The sequence below is a fragment of the Columba livia genome, chromosome 19 (assembly GCF_036013475.1).
Source record: "Columba livia isolate bColLiv1 breed racing homer chromosome 19, bColLiv1.pat.W.v2, whole genome shotgun sequence".
NCBI classification, from domain to species: Eukaryota; Metazoa; Chordata; class Aves; order Columbiformes; family Columbidae; genus Columba; species Columba livia.
The window spans coordinates 1,711,710-1,739,644 of NC_088620.1; the positions used below are offsets into that span (position 1 = coordinate 1,711,710).

A 27,935-nucleotide genomic window follows, 5' to 3' on the forward strand; every position below is an offset into this window, starting at 1 on the left:
CGGCGCCGCCGGAGGGGGCGGGCGGCCGGTGCCGGAAGGGGCGGGGGAAGCGCTTCCGGGGCGCTGCGGCACGGGGGAGCGCAGCGCGGCGGAGCGGAGACCGGCCGGGCCGCGGCCGGTGAGAGCGGCGGAGCGCGGGAGCGGCGGGCGGCTCCGCGGGGCCCGGCAGCCGCCGCGGGGCAGCGAGGCTTGGGCGGGCCCTGCCGGCGGGGCGGGCTGCGCTGCGCTGCGCTGCGCTCGGCGGGACTCTCCGGCGGGGCCGGTGCCTCCCCGCGGGCCGGGCGCCATGGCCGCGGACTCGGAGGTGCTGCACTTCCAGTTCGAGCAGCAGGGCGATGCGGTGCTGCAGAAGATGAACCTCCTGCGGCAGCAGAACCTCTTCTGCGACGTCTCCATTTATATCAACGACACGGAGTTCCAGGGGCACAAGGTGATCTTCGCCGCCTGCTCCACCTTCATGCGGGATCAGTTTCTGCTCAACCAGTCCCGGCAGGTGCGGATCACCATCCTGCAGAGCGCCGAGGTGGGCAGGAAGCTGCTGCTCTCCTGCTACACCGGGGCTCTGGAAGTCAAAAAGAAGGAGCTCTTGAAGTACCTGACCGCCGCCAGCTACCTGCAGATGGTTCACATCGTGGAGAAGTGTACCGAGGCTTTGTCGAAATACCTGGAGACCGATGCTTCCATGGAGAGCGGTGAGCAGGCTGCGGAGGGGTGTCATTCCTCGGATGCTGAACTGAGAAACAGGGATGAGCTTTTAGAGAAAGACTGTGAAATAATTGAGATCTCTGAAGACAGCCCAGTGACCGTAGAATACCCTGTGAAACAGGAGAAGGGGGACATCTCACGGCCCGCAGCACAGAGCTTGATCTCAGAAAGAAAGGACGCAAAAACCCCAGAAGTATCAACGGTTGAAATCGGATACAAGGATGATGAAATCTGTATCTTCAGAATGGATTCTATGAGTGTAGCAAATGTGGAAAACGATCATTTTCCTCAGCCTTGCACATCCTCTAAAACCAACTTATATTTTCCAGAAACTCAGCATTCCTTGATAAATTCGACAGTTGAAAGCAGAAATACAGAAATGTCAGGAAATCACTTCCAGGCTTTTGTCAGTGACAACGCAGAAGGAACTTCTAGTCTGGTGAATGGGCTCCAGAGCCTGGAGGATTCTGGCAATTCGTGGCGGCACCAGTGTCCAAAGTGTCCGAGGGGATTTCTGCATCTTGAGAACTATCTCAGACATCTGAAAATGCACAAACTCTTCTTGTGTTTGCAGTGCGGCAAAACATTTACGCAAAAAAAGAATCTCAACAGACATATCCGGGGTCACATGGGCATCCGGCCCTTCCAGTGCATGGTGTGCTTGAAGACCTTCACTGCCAAGAGTACCCTCCAGGATCACCTGAACATCCACAGCGGCGACAGGCCCTACAAGTGCCACTGTTGTGACATGGACTTTAAACACAAGTCCGCTCTTAAAAAGCATTTAACTTCAGTTCATGGAAGGAGCAGCAGCGAAAAACCAAACCTGAACACTATTACGAAAGTTAAAATAGACTATGATTAACAGAAGGGTGTTGTGGAGCCAGGCTCCACAAAAAGCTCCTGCCTAGTGACATCCTAGATACAGATCCCCACATGATGGAGAGAAGCACAAATATGTGACTGGTGAGCAGAGAGCCCTGCGAGAAGCAGACTTGCCTTTTGCATTAAGATTGCTATTTTAAATGCGAAAAAGGTGTTTGGTAGTTGAAAGTAAACTGCAAAATACTGGAAACAATTTCACGCTTTCGTTATTCTGGACGCGTTCTGATTTCCTCCCCCAATTATATTTTATGCTCCCCTGTTTCAAGGGCAGGCGCTGCCGATTTTCAAACTGTCAGTGATATTGCAATAAGCTGAAGCCTGAGCCGTGATGTTCCTGATGTAGAATGGTTAAGGAAAGGCGATGTTTGTGTTTATTAAGCAAGAGAGTCATTCCCACCCAGCTCATGTACCATTTCTGGTGAAATCACCTCCTTACTTGCCCAGACTTTGCTAATCTTTCAGCAGAAAGAAGGCATGTTTTCATAAGCAAGTCTGTGATATTTAAGAAAGACCGCACAAGCAAACAAAAACTAGTCAAGGAAGCTTTCAAATTGCCTCTTGCCAATAGAGAATTGGTAACAGAAACAGGATTGTCTTGCGGTTCATTTTTAACTGGATAGTCTCATTAGAACCATTTGCTTTCAGTTTTATGAATGAGTGCTGATTTTTTCTAAACTCTGTTCTTCTAATTTTTTTCTGTCATCCCAGCGTTTAGTGACTAATTCCAGTTCAGTTGGTCCTGTTTGTTGAGTTGTAACATTTGCCTTCGTTTTTTACAAATCCTAGACATGTACACTGATGTGAAACATTAAGCTGTGTGCTGTTATGTAATAGCAGTTTCTACGTTAATTTTCAAAAATAATCCTTTATATCTTATTAGGAATGGCTTAGACATAGAGGTCTTCTCATACTCTAATTCTGTGATACAGTAAACCCGTAACTAGCTGTGTTTGGATAGATGTGTTTGTACTTTGTCAAAGGTCATTTCAGTTTCATTGCAAGCATTGGAAGCCCCATAATGCAGAATCTTTATCCTGTACCTGTCTTTGACTGGAATGTGTTTCTTCTACTTAATGTGATATGAATAAAGAGTCAATGCAGTTGTTAATATGAGGTCATGGTACTTACATTAGATGCTGTCTAGTTAGCAAACAGCAGTAGTTGTTGCTCGTGCCTGTACCATGAGGATACGCTTTCCTCCGGGTTTCAGAAGTGCTGTTACAAAGTTCTTGCTCTGAGTCCCGAAGTCTGGCCCGTGTGCTCCATCATCTGGCTGTTTTAACAATAGTTGTTAATGTCAGTTAGCAGTTTGCATTTCCTTTCCTTCCCCGTGTGAGTACACCAGCCATTGTTTGGGGGTTTATTTATCAGCTACGGGAGGGGTTAGGTGGATACAACATCTACCGTGCAGGTCCCTGTTCTTATCTGTAATGTACATGGGCAGCTGTGCCAGCTTTATTACTGTCTTCATCTATGGGAAAATTTAGTTGAAGAGGTTTTAAAACTTGTTACATTAGTGTTTTTTTTAAATTTTCACGATAATTACTATAGTTGAAAGGTTTGAGTCAGGTATGGTACAACTGCCTGACATTTTGCCAAAAAAATGTGTTTTATAGCACTGTCTTCTGTTTGCATTCATTAGTCTGTCACTGTTTACAGCCTTTGTGATTTGTACAGTTTGCTTGTTTTTCACATAATACCATTCATTTTGGTTCTTCATTGCATAAAGTTAAGGGTCTGATTTTCAAAAGCATGCTAATACCTGCACTTGCCCTTCCTGTATTTACAGATGTTAACTTGGGTATATGTACAGGTTTGTATGTAGCTTTTCGTGTGTGTCTACAGACCATCTTAGTTACTTAAAATAAACCCCTTCATCCCTGGAAGAAATTGTAAAACAAGGAAAAAGTTTAACTCCCTCTCCTCATCCTTTTTACATTGGGCTGCTATTACTATAGTTCAGTCAATAAATATATTGTGCATTTATGGGACAGATTTGGTTCAACTGTGCCTATATTGCTTCAGTTAGTATACATTTTTGGCAGGCATATGATTATTATTGATAACACTTACAAAGATCATTCTTTGGTTTTTGTCAGACTGACTTTCCCAGGTTATTTCCTGTGCATCAAGGGAGAAGCAGAGGCTGATCTCTTCAAGTCCATCTTCTGTGGGAGCAGGACTGCGAGTTTTTTTGGTCTGTTGTTGTATCGCATGTGAACACGAGAGGGAATTGCGCCGTGTCACGGGCCAGCAGCATGTTCTGTTCAGTGGCTGGAATGTCTTGGTAAGCTTTGTGAACAAAACCTGATTAAAGGTGTTTCTTCTGCCCTTTCCACACGTGTAACCACTTGTCCTGTCATAACGCAATAAACGAAATGCAAACAAAACATTGTTTCAGAAAATACATATGTGTTCTTCTAATCACAGTTAAATAATTATGTGCATACCTCAGAACTTATTCTTTTGGCTATGGCGAGTAAAGAAGATACTGCAAAAAATATATGGCAGTCATTTTGTAATGTGGTTTTTTGTCCTTGAGAAGGGTTTGGCAGCAGCTCCCGCTTGCTCGATGAACGCTTTCTGCTCTGAATCAAAACTCTACAGGCCTTGATTAAAATACCTGGTGGGGTCTTTGTGAGCAGCAGAGGAAGGGGGCGCGGCTCCGACCCCCTCATCCTTCTGAGCGCTAGTAATAACCAAGTTACTAATTACAGTTTAAAAAGGAAAGTAAATCATCGACACCCGCAGCGGAGACGCGACGCTGCAGGCCGAGGAGCCGCTGGGCGGGCCGCCAGGGGGCGCTGGCGGCGGGTCACGTGGGCCGGTGCGTCTGCGCCGCCGTCTCGATGGTAGCGCCCCAGCGCCCGCTCCCACAACGCCCCGCGCCGCCCCGCCCACCGCCGCGGTCACGTGCGGGGCGGCGGCGGGCGCGGCGCGGCGCAGCCGTTGGGCTCTCGCGCGGCGGCGGGCGGGTCTCGCGAGAGGGGGCGGGGCGGCGCTCCCGGCTGTCAGCGCGATGAGGAGGCGCCGCCGAGGCCCCCGCCGCTGCCTCCGCCGGGCCGCGCCGCGCTGCCCGCCCCATGGCGTGTGAGAGGCCGGGGCCGCCGCCTGCTCCCGGCCCCGCCGCCCGCGCCTCGCAGGTAGGAGCGGGCTGGGCGGGGGCGGCCGGCGCGGGGGACGCGGTGACCCGGTAGGGCTCCGCCCGCCCCCCCTCCCCCGACCCCCCCGCCTCTTCCCCGGCGCCCTGCGGGGTCCCGGCGCTGCGGAATCCGGGCGGGGAGCGGGGCCGGGCCTCGCCCGCCGAGCGCGGCCTGTCAGCGCCCCCGCCCCGCCGGGGACCGGCCGCCGCTGCGGCGCGGGGGAGGGGGCTGCGGGGCAGCCATTTGGCGGCGGCTCCGAGGTGACGGCGAGGGCCGGGTCGGGCGCAGGTGCGCGGCTGCCGGCAGCGGCCTGGCGAAGGGCCGAGGCTGCGGGGGGCCCCGCCGGGCCTGCCCGCCCGGGCTGCTCCGCTCTGCGCCGGCACCGGGGCCGCTCCCGGTTACCTCGCCTGGGCCGCCTGGGCCGGTGTTGTGGTGTTCTCCGGTACAGAGGAGAATCGCACCGGCACCATGGGTATTCCCGGTCTTGTGGAGCTGTGCTTGAGGGTAATGGTGGAGAAGAGTCATGGTGGAAAATGGGCCCTGGAACTGCACCCGTCGTGTCACGTTTAACGTGTCTTAAACAAAAAGCCCAAAGCAACTGACCAGGAAAAGCATGTCTGAGTTCTGCTGATGCTTGAGGTGCACGGAGGATTCTAAGTGAAGCTTTAGACGTCAGCACAAGGCACAGGAAAAGGCAGCGGTGTCACTGGAGGGTGAGGAGTGAGCAGTTACAGTCAGGGGTCAAAGTGGGTCGGCGTGTATCTTTAATGAGAGAAAATAATGGCAAAGTTTAGGCCGACAACCAGGAAAATTTCTGCTTGAGGTTTGTTCCGCTAGTACAAACTTAGGATTTTGGTTGGGTTTAACTGTAATTCCTGTAGCTCCTCTTGTGATCATTCTTTCATGCCCATTATAGCTATATCATAATGGTGAAACAGAAATGGAAAATAGCTCTTCAGATTACAAAGGTGTAAATTTGTAGTTGTGACAGGAAATATTTTCTCGTTTTAAATGAGAAGCAACAAGTACAATTGTAACAATCAAAATACTCTTATTTGACCTTTGGTCTGTGTTAAGTATCTGTGGAAATTCTAGCAATTGAAGGTTGTGTTGCTAATATAAGTATTATTCTGTGAAGCACTGAATTCTTAGTTTTTGTAATTAATTGCTTTCCCAAGACCTGCATGCCTTGTTAACGAACTTTTCCTTGTTTCTGCAACATAAGCAAAGCTTGCCACAAGAAAAGATTTCTTATTAACTCGTGCTCCTGTCACGTTTGAGGTCATGGCCATTTCTCTCAGAAATACTCAATGCCAACAACTCTAGTGTCAGTGCTTGAGATATGTCAAACTCAAGGCTTAATACTGAGTATTGATCACTTTTAGTCAAGGCTTTGATTTACAATAGGTGGGATATTTACGGTATCCACAGGGTAGTAGCTAGTAGTGTTTTTGTTAGATGTATGGTCCGTTTTGTTTAGTAAGATTTTGCGTACCCCTTGATGGGATCCGTGGAAGTGATCTCACTGCCTGGACAATCCCAGTTAAAGGAAAAATAGTGTATATCCCTATTAAGCTATTCTGTATGAACTTTACACATGCTTTCCAGCTCCAGTGGAACCCTCTGTTTTCTTGCCCATGTCTCAGAATGGAATTGGTATTTATTTTATAAAATGTATAGTTTCAACATGGAGGTCATGGGTTAAAAAAGGGGGGGGGCGGCACCAGGAACTAAACCGTACATGAGAGACCTTATTCTCTGAAAATATTAATGAAGAGTAGGGAATTCTTTAATACATCTCTTCTTGAAGTAATTGTGTCAAAACAGATCTGCTTAGAGATAGGTTCCCTTTCTCTGCATTCAGTGTAAGCTCAACTGATTTTGATGACAGAGAAATTTTTTCATTTATTTGCCCTTCAGTTAGTCCTGAAAAGTCAATACGGTTATAGGAGCTGAATTCGTATCAGGCTTGTGGCAAGGACAATCTCTCCTTTCAGTGGCACCTACAAAGCACAAAAAAACCCCACAGTGGCATTACATAAGTATATAGGAAACTTTTAAAATCCACTCACAGGATTTCTGCTTGTGACACTGGAACAGGAAAGAGCAAGTGTGAAGTGCTGATGATCCACTGACTCTGGTGTGGATGTGGGGATTTACCTCTGAAGTGGGTGAACTGCAGCCACTGAGCAACCGTGAACTTCCATGAGAGGGTCGTACCCCTGCTCACGGGAGTTATTCTTCAGCCGTGTTTCAGGGAGGGAGAGGGGATCTAAGCTTTAATTGTTTAAGACAACCAGAAGCAAAGTATCCTGTAGGCATTTTGACAAAATGTAGTGTGGATAGAGATACATATTCTAGTATGTCACCAAGTTTTCTCCTTTCTGGAATTTAAATTGGCCTGTAGATACTCTCCATAGCATTAACATTCAGTGGAAGAAAAAAATCATTGAAATACCATCTTTAATAACCATTAAAGATTCTGCTTTATATATAGAATTTGCACGTGATATAAGGAGATTTACATGTGACAGATATTATGGAACGTAGAAATAAGCAAGTCTGCTCTGTAAAGAGGATTTATTTTAATTTCAAGCCGTCATAGCTGAACGATGCAAAGCTGTTCTGGGGATGGCCCTTTTCTAAGCCTTTAAGGAAGCTAATTTTTACATCTGTAGATGATGGGTGTTGAAGAGAAGTGAATAAAAGGTTCTAGCCCTTTCAGAGAATAATTCAATACTGATAACTTGATTATGTGGACGCTACATTTCTGACCTAGTCAGGATGCTTTCAGAACTACATCATTTAGGAAGGAAGGCTTGGAAAAGCTACCTCCTTGTAGTGCAAACAAATGATTAATCTGAAAAATGGAAAATTATAATGGAGATCACTTAGAAAATACCATAATCTCTGCAGTCAATATTAAGAGCAAGTCAACATCAAGGACTCTTTAATTTAGCGATCAAAAATCAAGTGAATTCTAAGATTTGGATTGAAATCCACAGTGGGGCTGTAATTGGACTAACTTAATTTGTGAAGATGCCGTATAATTCTAGAAGTTTTTCAAGGTTTTCCTTTGTTTAGCACTGACAGAATTATTCCATGCGTTCTCGTGCAAGCTCTGCTGATTAGACTCTCCTTTGCCTGTGTCCCCGAGGGAGCGGATCGAGCAGGTCTCAGCAGAGCAGACCGAACGTGGAGCTACTTCTGTTGAGCCACATGGCTGCTGCTGATCCTTCTCTTGTTTTCCCTGGGCATTTGCCTGGGCTGTGGGGACCTGAGCGAAAGCCTTCAACCCTTCCTTTGAAAAGAGATGAAACCTGCCTATCTTGCATTTTGGTCGATGCCCTGGCTCAGGGCGATGTGCAGCTTTGAAGGGGATCCCTCCCTGCCTCACGTTGAACCTGTTTGACTTCGAAGAGAAGAAAGTTTTCTCAGGTTGAACCCCGTGCTGCCCAGGAACCAGGGCAGGGAGCTGGGGAGGAGGCGCTGCGTTTTGTTATGCCTGGCTCAAAGAGCTATACCTAGATTGGATCCAAGGGCTGATGAGGAAAAATTCACAAATGATCTTTAAAAATGAAAGAAAATCCAAGTTGTCTGCTCAGGCAGCTGAAAATGAAGCTGCAGTTGTCTTTGAATATTCAGTCCTTTTATGTGTGAGGAGTAGCTTCAAGGGGAGGGACTGAAATTGCCCCATCTCTAATGTATGTATTTGGATTAAAAGTATTTAAAAGTAATTGAATTTGTATCTCATATTGTAAATGAGAAATCTAGTCACTGAACTAAGATGCAAGGTAGCACAGCACTACTAACTAAAAAATATCCCTTCCTATGTTTTTGTGTAAACTTGTTGGTCTCCTGAAGCTATTAACTTCTGGTGTGGAGAAGTGAACATCTCCCGGTGTTGGGCCTCTAAGCCTTGGATAAAGATAGACTGTGAGATATAAAGCACTGTCATCAGATTTCTAATCAGCTGGTCCAGACACCGTTCAGCTCAATGTGCCGGCTCAGTGTCCTGCGGGGGGTTCTGAGACCTCTCCTGGCTTAACGAGTATCGATACCGAACTCCAGAGAGCAAGTGCCGTATGTTCAGCATCGCTCTTCATAGATCAAGCCCTGTGTCTTTAGAGGTTTGTTGGAATTCCTGCAGATTTGTCATGTCCCTTCCTTCCAGATAGCCCTTTATTATATCTGAACAAAATGTGATATTTTGGGGCTGGGCTCTGGTTGGCTGGTTGTGTATGTGATGATAGATCAGAAAAGCAGGCAGAACAGATGGTGATGCTGGAGCCTTTCATGAGAAGTGTGCAAATTTGGACCTTTTTCCAGATAGTAACTTTCATGGAATGTATATACATGTCAGATGTGATGCATCTCTGTCAGGTTGGCTCAAAAATGATCCAGAGGTCCTGAGGTTCACATGGAATAGGAGTAGACTAACCGAAAGCACAATCATCTAAACTTGGTTTCTTTAGGAAATCAGGATTAAATTAATCACGTCCAAAGGTTGTTGAGTAAATACAATGACTTGGTTTAGTTGAGAAGAATGTCATGGGTTTAGATAGCTAAAAGTTAATGTAAAATAAGAACATCTAAATCCTACCACTTCCGGTGTTCGTAAATGGTCCCGCTATTCAGGAAAGGTTTTGGGGCTTCACCTTCCTCCACCCCTTCCAATTTCATCAAATATTCTGGTCTAAAATTATAATGAGAAAATCAGTCATTTATCATGGTTGCTACACTCCATTGCAACCATTTCTGCAGTGGGACAACATTATTGTATTAGAAGCAGAAAAATTACTTAACTGTAATAGTTTTTATTATGTAATTTCTGAGCTTAGACTTGTGCATTTTTCAGTTTGTCATCTGAAGTATTACATCTAATGTAATACTATAAAATTTATTGTAACTATACTGTGTAAACATCTTCTAAGTAAAATCTCCCGTGTCTTTTCAACCTGTTTACCTTGTATGTTTGGCCAGTGTCTGCATCAGCAATTTGGGGGGGGAGTTTTTTGCAGGGTGCTTCTACTAATACGTTACTGGGGAAGAGATGTCCTGTGTATGTGTAGCGATAGATAGACCAGGGGTGATGGTGCAGACTGAGTATACTGCCTGTTAAAAACAACCCCAAAGTGATTTCTACGTTGCTGCCTTTATTATGCTTTCCTCCTTGTGTTTGCTCCGTTTGGAGCACTGAAGCAATTCAAGAGGACATCCCCGAAACACATTGTTTCTGACAAGGAGCAAGAATCTGTTAAACATTTGGCTTATGCTTTTTGTAGAAGGTGACATGGTAATTAGGGGATTGTTTTCTTAACACACTGGAGTGCAAGAATGGCGGGATAGCTGGCGTGGCTCGTGGAGTCTGGAGACTTCTCTGTGTGGCTGTTTGGAGCTGGGGGAGTTGGGGGCTTTCCCCAGCTGTTTGCTGATTTAATTATTATTTTTTCTTTTTCCTGTCAGGAAATCTGAAGGTCAACACATGCTTAGTGGAATCTGTCATTTATGATGATTAAATACCCAGAGATAGATCTTTAAAAATTGGTGGTGCATGCTTTAAGAATCTGTTGTTTCATTTCTGTGCTGGTCAGGAAAACAACTATATTTTAAAAGCTTGTAAATAGACAGGTGCTGTTTCTTGCAAGTCTCTGAAGTATCTGTGAAGACTGAACGTGGGTACGTCTTGGAGCGGTTGAGATCATCAGTGAGCAGGGTGGAAATGGAGACTGTTTGCTAGTGACCAGCAACATCTCAGCAGCTGAGCTGTGTGTGTCCTGGCCTTTTTTAACTCTTCCCCGTGTGAGTCACGGAGCAGCACACCGGTTTGTGCTGTTGGCCGTGTTGTGTGTTCCGGCAGGTGCAAAGGCACCGACAGCGTTCCTGGGTCAGCAGCAGCGCTGCCGTGCGGGTCGCGGCGCTGCCGTGCGGGTCGCGGCGCTGCCGGGACGCTGGCACAGAGCTCTCGGGAGAGCACTGCCTGCGAAGCTTCACGCTGCGTTCTGCACAGCTCGTCCTGGTGCTCTGGGGCGGAAGCTGAAGTAAACGCGCTAAGAACATGGTGGGATTCTTGATAGAGGCTTTAAAAATCTTTCTAGGCATGTTGGCTCTTTGTTTGGTTTTGCTTTTGAATTTCCTTGGTTAAAAGACACATGTGGCAATGGTAGATTAAAGGGGACTACAGGTTTTTTTTCATCCCTGCGAGAGCTTCGCTTGTGCCTTCCTAGAAGTTGGATGAAAATCTCTTTTGCTCAATGTATTTGAATATTCTGGCTTGTGTTGAATGTGTTACATCAGCAGTTTGGTTTTGAAGGGACAGGTTCAACCTTCAGTGTGTTGTGTTTTACACTTACTATGGGAGTTCGTTTGGGGGAAAAATTGCTGCATAGTATTGAAAAGCTCACTGAGATAAGGACAGCGTGTACGAGTATCCTGTTACTTAAAGGACACTGAATGTTCATAGTACTAAATAGAATTTCTAAACAGATGGTCATAATTAACATAAACGAGATCCACAGATAGTCTATTTGGTGTTCTAGTGATTGTTTCAATGATCTGATACTTTAGCATTAATTAACTGTAGCACGGCCAACAATGGAATTGCAGTAAAGAGTTACCAAATTCAAATGGGGAGGGGAGATCTCAGCTTCCTCAAAACAATTGCCTTTTTCTGTCATGGGAGAAAAAAAAAGAACAGAACAGTAAACATGTAATTAAAACATTTGTGTATTTGCATTTCTAACAAGCTGCTGGGAGGAGCTTCTTCCCAGCCTTGAAGTGAACTAACTGGTCTGGAGGTTGTGCAGAGAGTCAACATCATTGCACATCGCAGCCAAGGGTGGGGCTGCGGGTGGAAATCTTCAGCATGGAAGCTTGAATGAAACACTTTGGGTGAACTTCGACCTGTTATCTCTTTCAAGAACATAAGTTACATTAGAATGGGTGTCTTTCAGAACAACCTCTATAAATCCGTATTTTCTTTGTAATACATTCATGTAAAAGATTTGCGTGGTACTACTGCACTGTTTCAAGAGAAGAGACTTAATAGCAAGCCAACCTAAGTTATTGCTTGTTTTGTCATGAGTTTTGTCCTAAATACCTGGACTTTCAACACGTCAGAGGTTTTCTTGCTGTGTGTTCTTGGAAGTGGAGTTGCACTGTGTAAGGTAGAGATGTGAAAAGCAAACCTGAATGCAGCGGTCTCTGCCCGTGGGTGCTAGTGTCTGATGAAGCCTGAGTAAGGTTTGCAGAAGGGGAAGGTATTGTTCTACTTCACCTTAAATGGAAAGAACATTTTAACTCCCCTCCCTGAACAAAAACCCCCAAACTGTATGTTCTCCCTACCCCAGAGCCATTGCACTCCCAGGGCCACTTTCAGGGCTTTGAGAACTCGAGGTTAGGTGACATAGTGTGAGAGATTATTACTGTGATTCATGCCTTTGTGCTTTCTGTGCCAATAAGTGTCTTCCTCTTCCTACGCCAAAGGTGTATTTAATCCTCTGAGAAGAACTTTAATGTGATTTATTGTGAATAGGTTCTACTTCAGTTTATGGTAGTCTGCATTAATTCAGTTCATGAGCCTTTTCTGGTACATTTATTAGACTAACACAAAGCTGTTCTTTTTCAACACAAGGATTTATTTTTATTGTGTAAAATATTGAAGTGGTGGGGTTTTTTTTTGATTAAAATAATTCTAAATTATCAGAAAGCATGTTTTAAATACTCTGTTATTCACTTACAGCTGCCAAAACATAGTACAGTGAAATAATGGTCTGCTAGCCTGCTAAACAAGTGTCCAGCTTCCACAATGCCTGTGCAGGCAGCTCAGTGGACAGAATTTCTGTCCTGCCCAATCTGCTACAACGAGTTTGATGAGAATGTGCACAAACCCATCAGCTTAGGCTGCTCTCACACTGTCTGTAAGACCTGCCTGAACAAGCTTCATCGCAAGGCATGTCCTTTCGACCAGACTGCCATCAACACAGACATCGATGTGCTTCCTGTCAACTTTGCACTCCTCCAGTTAGTTGGAGCCCAGGTATGATTTAAGCAGCTTTTTGTATTGCCACTTAGTGTTATTACCTTTTACATGCCAGTTGCAATACATATGCTCATCATTTTCCTTTGTTTTAGTGTAAAAAATTGTAAGATTAACTTCGTAATATCTAGAAGTCCATACATATTCTTAAAAGCAATGACACCATTTTCGGGACCATCTTCTTCTCATAAAATATTCTAGTTATAAGCTTATTCTGGCTCAAAAGGCTCCTGAACTGTGACTGGAGAAAAATACCTATGAGGAAATAGACAATTATCTGTCACAATTGGCATTAGAAAGGTGAACCTGCAGATGGCATTTGTTCATCATGCTCTTGGCAAGGAATCTTGTTTCTACACGTCACATGTTGGGAAGTAGCGAGCTGTTTAACCAAGAGTCAGAAATATATGTGTATTTTTTTTAAAAAAGCACGATGATGGCTTTTTGGTTACATTTTCAGACACAGGCTAATCAGGCCAGGAATGTTCCCTCTGCTGTCTCGCAGCAGTGGCAAAACAGCAATTATATAATCAGTACTGCGCTTTACGGAGACTAAATAAGTCTGTTCACCTTCTGCTGATTCATATGCTTTTTCGTGTTACTCTCGCTATACCACCTGGGTGATGCAGTAAGGAGATGCTTTTAGAGTTGCTTTTTAATGTGTTATCACATGAATTGGCACAGCTATCGGTAAGAACATGATCTGTATCAAAGTGGTTTGTTTCTCAGGTTCACATGTCCCTTTTTTATTTGTGTGTCAAATCACTGCCTTGATCTTGCAACATTCATTTCCCTGGTCTTCCAACTTCTTGCAATGTCTTTCAAACAACTTAATGTATTGTGACTAATACTCCCTCTGTTTTCATTGTCTGACCTTGTTATTCTACTTTGAGTTTTTTCCACCAAGTTAAGCTTCTGGTTCTTCTCTTTGAAGATTTTCACATGCCCAAATTATGCTTAAATTATTTTTTGACTTTGCTTTTGATTTTTTTTCATGTTATTTTCTCGCCAGTTAATTTTGTCTTGTAACTTAGTCTGCAGTAGACCATGCTGATCTTACATACTGATCATCCTCTCCCATCTTGTGTTCTTCATCTTTTAAGTACCTTCTCATTAGACCGTGGCTATTTTTTTCTGTCCTACTTCTGTTCCTAATGTGTTGAGTACTAACAAAATTAATCTTGCATCACCCTGATCCTAGTCTTGAGTCTTTTTAGGTTATTCCTTACTACATTTTACATACCTTGGGTGGGTCCTGTCTCTAAAAAGCGGTGTAAATCTGCAAAGTTGTGTGATTAATATCGAGATGTTGGTACCATCACAGGCACATGAGGTGGGTCAGCTGGGTATATATAATTCTCCCCCTTCCTCCCCCTTGCATTTTCTTAGGTACCTGACCATCAGACAGTAAAGTTGAGTAATGTAGGAGAGAACAAACATTATGAAGTAGCAAAGAAATGTGTTGAGGATTTGGCACTCTACTTAAAGCCGTTAAGTGGAGGAAAAGGTGAGTCTGCTGAACCACAGAGTTTTGATGTAGCTTTTAACAGCATTGTGTTTTCAGCACTGATTTGAGAAGTCAATTGGGTAATCCTGTCATTTTGTAATAACATTTTCCTTATGTCTTTAAAAGCTTATTTACACCTGTGACACTTGATATTTTTAAAGTTTATATTATATTCTTTTATATTTAATAATATTTTGGGGGGCTAACTTTGCACTAAAGCTTGACTTTCCTCAGGGGATGGGTTTGATATCAAAACTTTAATTAAAATTCTTTTTGATAATGAAGAAGTTGCCGAAGAAAAGGAGTTGCCAAACAGAGTCTAGTATCCAAGTCCTAGAGAGAGACATGTGCTCTTAGACATTTCTGTTTGTGTTATTCAGGTAAATTTTTCTGCTTAGAAGCACCAGTTTGCCTTTTCTCTCTTTCTTTGAAGGTGTTGCAAGCTTGAATCAGAGTGCACTGAGCCGTCCGATGCAGAGGAAGCTGGTGACGCTGGTGAACTGTCAGCTGGTGGAGGAGGAGGGTCGGGTTCGAGCCATGAGGGCAGCTCGGTCCCTGGGCGAGAGAACCGTCACCGAACTGATCCTGCAGCACCAAAATCCTCAGCAGCTTTCTGCCAACCTTTGGGCTGCTGTCAGGGCACGAGGATGCCAGTTTCTAGGACCAGGTGAGGTACCTCTAGAGTCTGCAACAGAGAGTATATTTAGCTGTACCTTTTCTTAACACAAACAACATTCTTTGACAATTTCTTCTGTGTGACTGAATATTTAATTACTTCTAGTTTTCAACTCTTTGCCAGGAAGAAGGGAGAAAAAAGTTACAAGTTAGAAAAGTCTGCTAGTTTGAAGTTGGTTGTGGTGTGTGGTGTTTTTCCTTATGAACTGTTCTTTGAAGTTGTCGGGAAGCATTTCAAAAATTCTGGCCAAAAGACCAGATCAGCATGCTTTCTGCACAGTTCGTAGTGCAGTGTAACTTGCTATCTTTTGGTTTTGTGTGTTAAAGCTATGCAAGAGGAGGCACTGAAGCTTGTATTACTGGCACTGGAAGATGGCTCTGCACTCTCGAGAAAAGTTCTGGTACTTTTTGTTGTACAAAGGCTAGAACCAAGATTTCCTCAGGCCTCTAAAACGAGCATTGGTCATGTCGTGCAGCTACTGTATAGAGCATCGTGCTTTAAGGTAAAATACCAGTATTTGAAGTTTGTTATCGTACTAGTGCAGCTCCAGAGAACCCAGCTTTCTTAGTTGGAAGTAGTGGAATTGGTAAAGTTTTGCACCTGCAATCCTGTAAAGACTTGAAGAGTTGGCTGTTCTGCCTGTGCGCTGCCAGCTGAGTGGATCAATACATGGAAGAAAATTAAGTATATGCTAAATATACAAAAGTGATACTTTTGTGATTTATGCTGTATAACTGTCATTTTCTGATGGAGATTTTTTTCTGGTAAAGGAGGAGTATTTAACTATTGCTGTTTATTAGGTCACTAAAAGGGATGAAGATTCTTCTCTGATGCAACTTAAAGAAGAGTTTCGGAGTTACGAGGCTTTGCGGAGAGAACATGATGCCCAAATTGTTCACATTGCCATGGAAGCGGGACTTCGAATATCACCAGAACAATGGTCTTCCCTTCTTTATGGTGATTTGGCACATAAATCACACATGCAATCCATTATCGACAAGGTTCGTCAGAGGGTTGGCTTTAGTATCTTTGTAAGATTAGATTTGACTGCTAAATGTTATAATAAAAATTGAAGAACTGCTTAACTTTTTTGTCATATCAAATATTGATTAAAATTAGAGTGAAGGGCCTTTTTTCCCCTACTGTAGTGTATTCTTCATATGAAGACATTTTGTTCACCTGTAGTTTAACACTAATTCACTTTTTTGTGTCTTATGATGAAGCTTCATAGGGCAGATTCTGAGCTGAGAAATGAACTTTCTCTCCAGTGATCCTCTCTATGCCATCTGAAGACACTGTTACATTGAGGAACTTGTTTAATGGAAATCTTTTTAAGATTAGTAGTTCACGGTTTGTAAGATGCAACACACTAACGCTTGCTTTGTTTTCAGCTCCAGTCTCCAGAGTCTTTTGCGAAGAGTGTACAAGAATTGACAATTGTCTTGCAGCGCACGGGAGATCCCGCCAACTTAAACAGGCTGAGGCCTCATTTAGAGCTCCTGGCAAACATCGATCCAAATCCAGGTGTGTAAATGAAGCTTTTAAAACCTTTCTTGATATTTTTCATATCTAGCAAAGTAAACTATTAAGATGATAACCTCCATTCCTGCTTTCAAAATTCCCACTAATTAATATAGTATGTCATAAACCCTTCTTCAGGGCTGAGTTCTGTCCTCGTACTTGGTGTTTTGGCATACTGGAAGAGTTTCCTCCTATACTACTGGAATTATTGACAGAATGACAAGCTTGCTTTTAATAATTTTAGATGCAGCATCTCCAACTTGGGAGCAGCTGGAAAATGCAATGGTCGCTGTGAAGACTGTGGTACATGGGCTGGTGGATTTCATTCAGAATTACAGTAGAAAAGGCCATGAAACTCCACAGGTAATGATGTTTAATTGTTGCAGTATATTACTATTGATTTGAAATATTTATGGAATATTTTGAGTATTTATGGAATTTTCTGTGGAATAACTGATGATACTGCTATGTACTGCATTCAGGTTTTTGGCAACATTTCTGAATATGGAATGCAGCAGAGCTTGCTGTAGTGAGCTTGATACAGTGGCAGAGTACTTAGCCCAGCAACAAGACATTGCCTTAGTTCTCTGATTAAAGGTGCAAAACCATGGATATACTTTGTGTATTTTATGCGTATCTTTTTGTAAATGTTTGTTAGACTCTAAGAGGAATGTCTTGTCTTGCTTTTTTTTAAAGCCACAACCGAATAGCAAATATAAAACAAGTATGTGCCGAGACCTTCGCCAGCAAGGGGGATGTCCAAGAGGAACAAACTGCACGTTTGCTCATTCTCAGGAAGAGCTTGAAAAGTGAGTGTGGGAGACCTTTTTTTGGTGTTTTTTTTTTAATAATTTCCTTTTTAATTTAAATCCAAGCAATCTCCACAAAATCTTGAAAACAGTTTATTCTGTATATTTATTCATTCAGAAGCATTTGTGAATCTCTTGAAGAGACAATTCTTTACATGGAATTGAAGGTACAGTGAAGCGATGTCTGCAAACTAATTCTAGTTTTATTTTACCTCATGTGAAGTAAAATTTCCTTTCCTGAAAGTGAGTCTGGGCTGAGTGTCCGTCAGGGATTTGGTTATATCACCCACAAGAGTGAGAATGTTAATTACATTTTGATTGATTAAGGAATGAGTTATTTAGATAGTATGGTAACGTCTCAATTCTTGAAGCTGTTTTCACCCAAATCCCTTTTCAAAGAACTGCAGAAGTGGATCTTCGCTACGAGGAGAGATGATCGTTGGTTACAAGGAAGACGTTGATATTCAATTTGCAGATCATTGAAAATAAGCACCAGTTTTTTGAAGTCTTGTAATTTTTTTATGTCATGTTCCTCTTATTACCTTTCTTTTGCTAGTTTTGCAACTACATTAAACTTCACAGTAAGCACTTTTAAAAATGTCTGGCTTTGTGTGTGTTTGTCCATGCGTTTGCTTATAGATATCGCTTGAGGAACAAAAAAATCAGTGCAACAGTGAGAACATTCCCCCTTCTAAATAAAGTTGGCGTGAACAGCACCGTCTCAACCACAACAGGAAACGTAATTTCGGTCATAGGAAGCCCTGAAGCAACAGGGAAGATGGTGCCAAGTACTAACGGAATAGCTAATCTAGACAGCGGTGTTCCCCAGCTGATCCCTCGCTGTGCAGACACCTCCCTGAGAGCTCTGGAGAACACCAAGAAGGGTGGGAAGGCTGGAGCCAACGGCCAGAACGTTTCTGGATCCCCTACAGAATCACTACCTGAAAAGTAGGTAACATTTCTTCATAAAGACAACGAAGCACAACATTTTGCTTTTAGATTATCATGGAGTTTGTGGATGGCAAACAGTAGGTACTGAATTCTGGTCCTGACTGGCCATTGTGTAAGATCTTGTACTGCAGTGCAGACACCGTTACACAAAGTCTGTGAATTCAAGTTGTCAGAGCCAGCAGCGGTTGTTTTGCTGTTGAATGCTCCCATGCAGTGTTGATAAAATGGTAAATCTCTCCCTTTGTTTTTTATTCCATTGTTCTCAGTGTAGTATCTTACTATTGAGTTACTACATAAAAAAATAAAACTGAGAACTTGCACTTAAAATGTGACACTTCCTGAAACCAAGAGGGGTACACCTGGTGTCTGGTCTCTTAATAATGCTGGAAACCTTCTTGGGCTTGGGTTTTCCCTTAAAACTTTTAAAATACTTCTCCAGGAAGCACTGAACCTCTAAACAACTCTTCAAAGCCTTTGTCTTTACTAGAATATAATTAAAAGTGGTGTGTAAGCTGCTGGGTACACAGCAAAACATTTATGTCTGCTTTTGAGTTCTCTTAGGACAAAGTCTGAGATGTAATAATAGTGTAAGTTTGGGATATGAAGAATAAAATTCCAGAGGCTGTTATATGGCCAGTCACACATGGAGTGTACACAGAGGTGACTGAAGGAAGTAAAGATCTGCTTAATGATTTTTTGGTAATCCTTTTCAGTAAAATTGGTTCTCCACCCAAGACTCCTGTAAGCCAGGCAGCAGCTACCTCAGCTGGTCCTCCTAATATTGGAACAGAAGTTAATTCTGTGCCTCCAAAATCCAGCCCGTTTGTTCCCAGAGTTCCTATCTACCCTCCACATTCTGATAATGTTCAATATTTCCAAGATCCCAGGACTCAGCTGTCATATGAAGTTCCGCAGTACCCGCAGACAGGTGAGTGAGACGAGCGCTGAACCAAAAGTAGCTCTGAACGTTTCTCCAGATAAGCCTGAAAAAATCTTTCATCTTAGTTTTGTGGATGTTTTTCAATATCAGCTGAATCTTCTCTGAGTGGAATACTAATCTGGTCTGGTGCTGAGTAGGGAGGGACCTGCAGTTTACTTGCAGTGTTGGTGCTTCTTGTTTTTGTGTACTGTATGTTACACAACTTGTACCTCAGCATCCGGAAGAACTTGAACCTCAAGGTGTTTCATCTACTTTTTCCTTTGTTAGCATTTAATTGCATTTATTTAGTCTTGCTCGCCTCATGCCCTATCCATGAGGGTATTGACAGGCAGTATTCAGACCCAGAAGCACTGCATGCTTCTTCTGTGAGACCTACACATCTTTGTGCTTGCTCAAATGTTTTTGAAAGGTTTCCATCATCTTTTTGGGTAGCAGTGCGCATGTTTATGTTCAAGCAAACAATTACGTGTTCTAGCATCAGGTCATTCACAAGCTCTCAAAAGAAAAGGTGGGGGCGTTCAAACATATTTATATCATAGTACATAGGAGCAACGGCAGAGAAACTCTCTTTGTCCAGATTGGGTGAAGGTGGTAAAGGGTCAGCATTACCTCTGTGAATACAGTTGTCATGCGTGAAACTATATTCCACAGAAAAATGATAAGGGTCAGTAACAGGTTTGTAAAGTGTGACTCTTCTCTAAAGCTACTTATCAACACTATTTACAGTTTTAGAAGGTGTAAAATTCTGGGTCATTTGTGGTTACATTAAATATGCCTTTTTCCAATTTTTAAGGATATTATCCACCACCTCCAACAGTACCAGCTGCTGTGGCTCCCTGTGTTCCTCGCTTTGTGAGGTCCAATAACGTTCCAGAATCCTCCCTCCCACCTGCTTCCGTGCCATATGCCGATCATTACAGTACATTTCCCCCTCGAGATCGACTGAATTCTCCTTACCAACCTCCTCCTCCGCAGCCGTATGGACCAGTTCCTCCTGTCCCTTCTGGAATGTATGCTCCAGTTTATGACAGCAGGCGCATCTGGCGCCCACAGATGTACCCACGAGATGATATTATTAGGAGCAATTCTTTACCTCCCATGGATGTGATGCACTCATCTGTCTATCAGACATCCTTACGTGAGAGATACAACTCTTTGGATGGCTATTACTCTGTGGCTTGTCAGCCCCCAAGTGAACAGAGGACTGTGCCTTTGCCAAGGGTAAGTGAGAGCCAACGAGGGGAGGATGTAGTCTTTATTTTGAAGGTCTTTACTGTAAAGTTGGTAAATAATTAGCATAGATCTCTTCTGTTTATTTGGGGTTACAGTGATACTAATATGTGACCTGGACAAAGTTCTTTTTTTGTTTTGTTTTTGTTTTTGTTTTTTTTGTTGTTGTTGTTGTTGTTGTTGTTGTTTTTTAACCTTAATAAACTGGGCTTGTAAAATACACCACTCTAATCTACATTTAGATCAGATCCCCTCTGCCTCTTTAATTCCCAAGCAGGTTGCTTGAATTAACTACATATTTAAGATTTGAGTTGCTGGACGTGGGCCAGGTTCTCCAAACCTTGTGAAATTCTTCTAGTGACATCAGGGGGAAGGTTATAGACCCAGGGGTCCAAGTGGGTCCCATGCAGGTGTTTGCCTTCTGTTCAGAGGATGATAGGATATCCAGTCCTGTATTTATTATTGCCAGGAGCCTTGTGGTCATTTGAAGAGTGGTTACGATGAGCAGTTAAGACGGAAGCCGGAGCAATGGGCACAGTACCACACGCAGAAAACTCCTCTGGTATCGTCAACCCTTCCAATGGCAACACCGTCTCCAACGCCACCATCTCCTCTCTTCAGTGTAGACTTCGGAACAGAGGTGAGAAACCAAAGAACTTTTTTCCATTCCTGTTTCTGTAAGATGCCATTTAGTAATTCTAGTAAAGGTTTTTCTACCTGCTATCTATTGTTGATAAAATAAATCTTCTAGTGAAAAGTAGTATCTAATAATGAATGCATTCAATTTGATATTAAGGTGATGCTGAACAAGATTGCTGAAAAGAGGTCAAGAAGTGAAGTGATTCAATTTACCCTCACTAAAAGAAATGTGATTTTATTGAACTAGCTTTGTGAATCTCCAGTTTTTTTGTGTAGTCCTTTTCATTCAGGTCGGAGGGTTCCAAGTCATTCTTCTGTCTGCCATTGGCTTGTACATTAAAGGAATATGCATGGCTTCCTCTCAATTTAATTACTGTAGGTGTTTGCCTGAAGAAACATGCCACTAACATAGTGACACTGATTCCAGTGTCTCAGAGTGGCAGAGCTTGTCCTTCTTTGACAGTTGCCAGCTGTACTAGTTTAAAATTCGAATAGGTTGTGTTTTCCCTGAATCAATCTTGAAAACGGCTGGAACTCCTTGGTTGACTTCTCAGATAATTTGATTAAATAGCAATAAATGTATTTTCTTACTTTAGTACTGAATTCCTTGTTTTTATTATTCCCTTTTCTGTAGTTCTCAGAGAGTGTCAGTGATTTGAGTGGAACTAAATTTGAGGAAGACCATCTCTCTCACTACTCACCGTGGTCTTGTGGAACTATCGGCTCTTGTATAAACGCTATCGACTCAGAGCCCAAGGATGTGATTGCCAATTCAAATGCTGTGTTAATGGTAGGGGGTTTCTGCATGTTCTCTCATTAATGTAATGATATTTACATGCTGAAGTATCTTCTGTTTGGTTAAACAAGCCTTTAGGGAACAAAATCCCCTTGGTATGAATCATGAAATACAGCTTATCTCTGGAGGGGTAAGAGCTCTTGTGTTTTGGAGACTTTCTGCCCTATCGTGTCGCAGGTTTCCTTTATGCTCTGGAACATGCTTGGAAAAGCAAAATTATTTCTCCTAGCACTGGCAACAGCTTTCTTGTGGTCGGGTTGTCATTGAAGGGCAGTAGGTAAATCATTGAGACCCATCTTGGCTCTCTAGTTGGACAGACTTTCAGCATTGTATTCAGCAACAATAATGAGAAAGTTATTGGCCAGCTGAAGAATCTGAATAACCTCAACTGAGTCCATATGTCTTCTGTCTCCTAAATATATAGGATTTGGACAGCGGAGATGTTAAAAGGAGAGTGCATTTATTTGAAACTCAGAGAAGGGCAAAGGAAGAAGATCCTATAATCCCATTTAGCGATGGACCGATCATCTCCAAGTGGGGTGCGATCTCCAGGTCGTCCCGCACAGGTTATCACACAACGGATCCTATTCAGGCCACTGCTTCCCAAGGAAGTGCTACTAAACCCATCAGTGTGTCAGGTACAAGTCCAGGCTTCCTATGACAACATAGCATACATCACAAGTACTTCATCCTGTTCATGCTTACTACAGCAATGAAGATGCAAAGAGCTAAAATACCTGCATATCCCACTTCAAGAGCAGAGAAGATAATGAATGGTGTCTTAATTTGTTACAGATTATGTCCCTTATGTCAATGCTGTTGACTCAAGATGGAGTGCCTATGGCTCAGATTCTACTTCATCAGCACGTTATGCAGAACGGTATGGACTTGTTTTGGTGTGTGTTCTGTTAAAAGATTTTTCTATAGCTTGCTGTTCTTCAAAATCCTGAATGTGGGGGGAACTATTAATAGGCATTCTTAATTTAAAAGATTTTTTTATTATCCAACATAGAGCCTGGGAAAAAATAGGTTAGATCTTGTGTAGACATTAATACTTAATCCAGCTAATAATACCCACTTCACAGAATCACAGAATGTCAGGGGTTGGGAGGGACCTGGAAAGCTCATGCAGTGCAATCCCCCCATGGAGCAGGAACACCCAGATGAGGTTACACAGGAAGGTGTCCAGGCGGGTTGGAATGTCTGTAGAGAAGGAGACTCCACAACCCCCCTGGGCAGCCTGGGCCAGTGTTGTGTCACCCTTACTGAGAAGAAGTTTCTTCTCAAATTTAAGTGGAACCTTTTGTGTTCCAGTTTGAACCCATTACCCTTTGTTCTATCATTGGTTGTCACCGAGAAGAGCCTGGCTCCATCCTCCTGACACTCACCTTTATATATCTGTAAACATTAATGAGGTCACCCCTCAGTCTCCTCTTGTCCAGCTCCAGAGCCCCAGCTCCCTCAGCCTTTCCTCACACAGGAGATGCTCCACTCCCTCCAGCATCTTGGTGGCTGCGCGGGACTCTCTCCAGCAGTTCCCTGTCCTGCTGGAACTGAGGGGCCATAACTGGACACAATATTCCAGGTGTGGTCTCCCCAGGGCAGAGCAGAGGGGCAGGAGAACCTCTCTGACCTACTGACCACCCCCTTCTAACCCACCCCAGGTACCATTGGCTTCCTGGCCACAAGGGCCCAGTGCTGGCTCATGGTCACCCTGCTGTCCCCAGGACCCCCAGGTCCCTTTCCCCTACGCTGCTCTCTAATGGGTCATTCCTCAACTTATACTGGAACCTGGGGTTGTTCCTACCCAGATACAAGACTCTACACTTTCCTTTGTTATATTTAATTAAATTTTTCCCTGCCCAACTTTCCAACCTGTCCAGGTCTCTGATGGCAGCACAGCTTCCAGTGTCACCACTCCTCCCAGCTTGGTGTCATCAGCAGACTTGCTGATAGTCACTCTATTCCCTCATCCAAATCATTGATGGATATATTGAATAATACAGGCCCCAGTACTGCCCCCTGAGGCACTGCACTAGATACAGGCCTCAACTGGACTCCGCTCGTTGACCACAACTCTCTGGCTTCTTCCCTTCAGCCAGTTCGCAGTCCACCTCACTAGCCAGTCATCCAGACCGCACTCCCCCAGTTCAGCTGTAAGGATGCTGCGGGAGGTTTCTAACTCCTCCTGCTTATTCCCCATGCTGCACGCATTGGTGTGCAGGCATTTCAGAGTGAGCTGAGCACACCGATTCCACCCCAGGGGTATGGGAGGCCTCCCAGCCTTCATGAACTCTAGAGTGATGCCCCACTGATGCAAGCCCAGCTACAACCCCATCCCCCTTCGAGTCTAGTTTAAAGCTCTCCAAATGAGCCCTGCTAATTCCTGTCCCAGCATCCTTTTGCCCCTACGAGATAAACCTTTCCCACGTATCACTGTTTGGAGTGGTGTCTTGTAAAACCAGCCGTTCCCAAAGAACCCAAAGCCCTGCCTGTAACACCAGTCCTGGAGCCAGTTGTTTACAGACTGAATTTTGCTATTCCCTCCCATATCATCACCCAAAACTGGAAGGAGGAACATATCCCTTGAGAGACCTAATCAAAGAATTGGAGTCTGTCTTACCCATGTGTAAAATAAGGATGTTTGCTTCATCCAGTGGCTTGGGGTATTGTGGGCCCCAATGAGGATGAAGAGTGTGTTGTCTTAGTCATGTAGTTTATGTCCAAAAATCTTACTTTGATAGACTAATGAAGTTTATGGGACCTTTGATTTAGAGAACTTGTTTTTAATTCGTAGTCCTGCCTTCTTTCTCTTGAAGGGACAGGTTCATAGTTACAGACTTGTCTGGTCACAGGAAGCATTCCAGCACTGGAGATCTGTTGAGTATTGAATTACAGCAGGTAAGATCAGGTATTATACCATGTGGGGGGTTTTAATTTTTTTTAAAAAAAAAGGTGGTTTAATAAAGTGGCTTTAAATAAACTTTCTTAGTGTATCATGCAGAAAATAGTACAATTGACAAAACCACCAGTACAGGTTAACTAGACGGTAGCACCGCAACACTTAGTATGATGCATAAGGACCACTAGTGTGGGCTGTTCCGTGGCATCAGTAAGACCACTTTGGAGAGGAAGTGGTGGGCCTGGTACATGCCAGCAGAGGTAGAACAAAATAAATGCTGTGCATTGAAGGAATTCACAGTTGTCCATCTAGCAAGAGAAATGCTCTTTTTGTAAGCTGGTTTATTTTGCCGTTTGATAATCCATGGCCTAAGCATCATTGTCGGTAACTGATGCGCTTCTCTCCATAGGCCAAAAGTAACTCGTTATTACTTCAGAGAGAGGCGAATGCACTAGCCATGCAACAGAAGTGGAATTCTCTGGATGAAGGCAGTCGTCTTACCTTAAATCTTTTAAGCAAGGAAATTGATTTGAGGAATGGTGAGGTAAAGAAAGGGGTAACTGGGATGAAACAGATCTTTTGAGGTGTTTTGTGGATATATAAGTGCATGCGTTGTAACTAAGAGTTAGAACTCTTAGTTTTAACATTTCCAAATATTTGTAACGTATTCTGTGCAAGTTAAGTCACTTGTTGCTGCACCTGAGATCAAGGAGGTGCACCTGCTGTGCTGCTGCTCCCATCATCCATTTACAAAATGGGAAGAATGTGACAATCCATTTTCATGTAATCGTTGTTCTTCATTCTATTTGTACATGTTGTAAGTCTAAACATTCTGCCAACGGACTCTGCAGAAATTTGTTTCAATATTTATTTTATCTCTCTGTTTCAGTACTTTAACGTAATTAGATTTATCTTTGTATCCTGTGTTGTCTGTGCCCAAAGTTGTGTCTAACTAGCTCTTCAATATTGTAGAAGTGTCCTAGAAATGCGTCTTCTGCTTTCACTTTAATGGATGAGTGTTGTGTGAAGCAGGTGAAAAGCCAATTTGAAATGTACAGAACATATTAATTCTTTTTTTAGACCGATTATACGGAAGACTGTGCAGACACAAAGCCAGATCGAGACATTGAATTGGAGCTGTCAGCCCTTGATACAGATGAACCGGATGGGCAAGGTGAACAAATAGAAGTAAGTGCAAAAATCTGTGTGCCTGAAGAGCTCACTGGGTCCTTTCGTTGGCTGCTAAAAAACTTCTAAAATTTCTTTGTGAATTAGTAGATTGTTGATAGCAAAGCCTTTGGGTTTTAGTCTTTGTAGTGATAACAAACATTTGCCTTATTTTGGCACTAGGGGTCTCATACTTCTCATTCAGACAGCCAGCGTTACTGAAGTTAAAACCAGCTCACTGTGTTCTTTTGTCACAGCCTCCAGCAACTGATGTTCATACTTGTGTTGTTGTTCACTGCCATCTTTGAATAACTGTTTTTTCCTTTTCCTATAGTAAAATGTGATAGACATTCAAATGGTATTAAATAAATATAAGGAGTCTTATGACCAGCCTCCCATTTCCATCAGCTTTATGTAGTGGAATATAATAGGAAAATGTAAAGCTGGTAGCAACGGTATTGATGGACATTTCTCCTTTTCTCCTGTAGGAGATTCTGGATATACAGCTAGGTATTAGTTCTCAAGATGATCAGCTGCTCAATGGAACAACTGTAGAGAATGGGCATCCACTCAAGCAGCACCAGAAAGAATCTATGGAACAGAAGAGACAAAGTTTAGGTGAAGACCTTGTGATTCTGTGAGTGTTAGACAAAACAGCAGTGTCTGCCAGTCTTAGACAAGCAGCAGCAGCAGCCTAGGTGAAGCGAGATTGTTTAAGGATGAACTACGTTCCTGCTCAGACTCGGATTAGACGTCTGCATTGTGTGTACGTGGGGAAGTGAGAAGAACTTGTCAAGGAATAGAATTAGGTCACAAATATGAAAGTCCCAGGATGGTACCGTTGTTCCTACGCATTGTTGTAATTGTATATACTGAAACACGTCACAGCTGTTAAAAATACCTTTCACATTCAGTAAGCAAAAAAATCCAAAAGTATTTTTATAGTTAACAGAAATTAAGAAGAACTTCAAAAGGTTTAATGTCATACCGTTTGCACAAATCTCCATAGAGAGGTAGTTTTTAAAATACACTATTCTAGGTTTGTATGTTCTGTAGTCTTTAACGTGTAATGCAGCCTTTGAAAATGAGGCAGACTGCATTTAACATCTTGAGCGTACCGTTCCATAGTAAGATGTTTAGCCTGTTGCTAAAAAATGAGTTTGTGTCAGTATTTATTTAATGCACACAATTCAGTTCCGGATACTTGTGCATGTACTTGATTAATATTTGTATAACTTATTTTTCTCCTCAGGGAGGAGCAGAAAACAATCCTGCCTGTAACTTCTTGCTTCAGTCAGCCGATCACAACATCTGTTAGCAATGCGAGCTGCCTGCCCATCAGCACAGCAGTCAGTGTTGGCAGCCTCATTTTGAACACTGCTCACATTATGTCTGAGGATAAAAATGACTTTTTAAAGCCTGTTGCAAATGGCAGGATGGTTAACAGCTGAAAGGCATTCATCTTTCCAGCTTGTGACCACACCATGGAAGCATTTACACTAGCTTTTTATATATATAATATATATTATATAATGTATATTTTTTTTAAAGAAAATAATATTGGGGTCATGCATTTCCTGTGGACTCTTTGATACTTCAAGCCCCTCTCGCATTAGCATTCTGAAGAAGAAAAAACTTACTTTACTAGAGTAAGGCGTTCACTTTCCACAAATGAATGGAATTTGGACATTGTTTTACTTAAGCTTAAAGCAGCTTTTTATGAGTTTGTAGCAATCCGGTGCGGTATCTGAGCCATTCTTGTTTAAAATGGCTTCTGTAGAAAACTAACAACTCAGTTATTTAAACTAGCAGGATCCTACAATGATACATCTAGTGAAAGGAAGACTAACTTATTTGTCTCTGTTTTGTTTCATGAGAGAAGAACTTGTCTTGTTGCAGCTGCTTTTTCTTTAGTTGTGGAACTTGCATGGAGTATAGTTTCCTGTTGGAAGACTGAGAGGTGGAGATTTGGACTCGAGACTTGTACAGGGTTAACACACCATTAGCTTTGCACTGCTGCGTTGTG

At 43.1% G+C, this 27,935-nt stretch overlaps 2 protein-coding genes and 1 non-coding gene across 5 annotated transcripts; all 3 read left to right on the plus strand.

Annotated features, from left to right (window-relative positions):
- The first annotated feature begins 73 nt into the window (after nucleotides 1-73).
- On the plus strand, nucleotides 74-3,980 carry ZBTB6 (zinc finger and BTB domain containing 6). Its single transcript, XM_005513016.3, has one exon. It carries the CDS (start codon nucleotides 287-289, stop codon nucleotides 1,568-1,570), a length of 1,284 nt encoding a protein of 427 aa, XP_005513073.2. The 5' UTR covers nucleotides 74-286; the 3' UTR covers nucleotides 1,571-3,980.
- Nucleotides 3,981-4,593: 613 nt separating this feature from the next.
- RC3H2 (ring finger and CCCH-type domains 2) lies at nucleotides 4,594-27,787 on the plus strand. 3 transcript variants are annotated; one of them, XM_065035450.1, is made up of 21 exons: nucleotides 4,594-4,733; nucleotides 12,475-12,771; nucleotides 14,161-14,278; nucleotides 14,712-14,945; nucleotides 15,281-15,456; nucleotides 15,755-15,955; nucleotides 16,346-16,478; nucleotides 16,720-16,838; nucleotides 17,172-17,284; nucleotides 17,924-18,232; nucleotides 18,949-19,163; nucleotides 19,969-20,396; nucleotides 20,875-21,045; nucleotides 21,679-21,834; nucleotides 22,265-22,478; nucleotides 22,636-22,720; nucleotides 24,660-24,741; nucleotides 25,152-25,286; nucleotides 25,823-25,930; nucleotides 26,398-26,546; nucleotides 27,162-27,787. In XM_065035450.1, the coding sequence occupies exons 2-21, from the start codon at nucleotides 12,541-12,543 to the stop codon at nucleotides 27,358-27,360; spliced, it is 3,576 nt and encodes a 1,191-aa protein (XP_064891522.1). In that variant the 5' UTR covers nucleotides 4,594-4,733; nucleotides 12,475-12,540; the 3' UTR covers nucleotides 27,361-27,787. The 3 variants fall into 3 exon arrangements, with proteins under 3 accessions (XP_064891522.1, XP_064891524.1, XP_064891523.1); XM_065035452.1 differs by having other exon boundaries at nucleotides 26,398-26,527; nucleotides 27,162-27,414; XM_065035451.1 differs by lacking the exon at nucleotides 4,594-4,733 and adding an exon at nucleotides 5,427-5,446.
- LOC135575881 (small nucleolar RNA SNORD90) lies at nucleotides 16,149-16,260 on the plus strand. Its single transcript, XR_010467247.1, has one exon. It is a non-coding gene; the product is annotated as a small nucleolar RNA SNORD90 (small nucleolar RNA).
- Nucleotides 27,788-27,935: the final 148 nt, after the last annotated feature.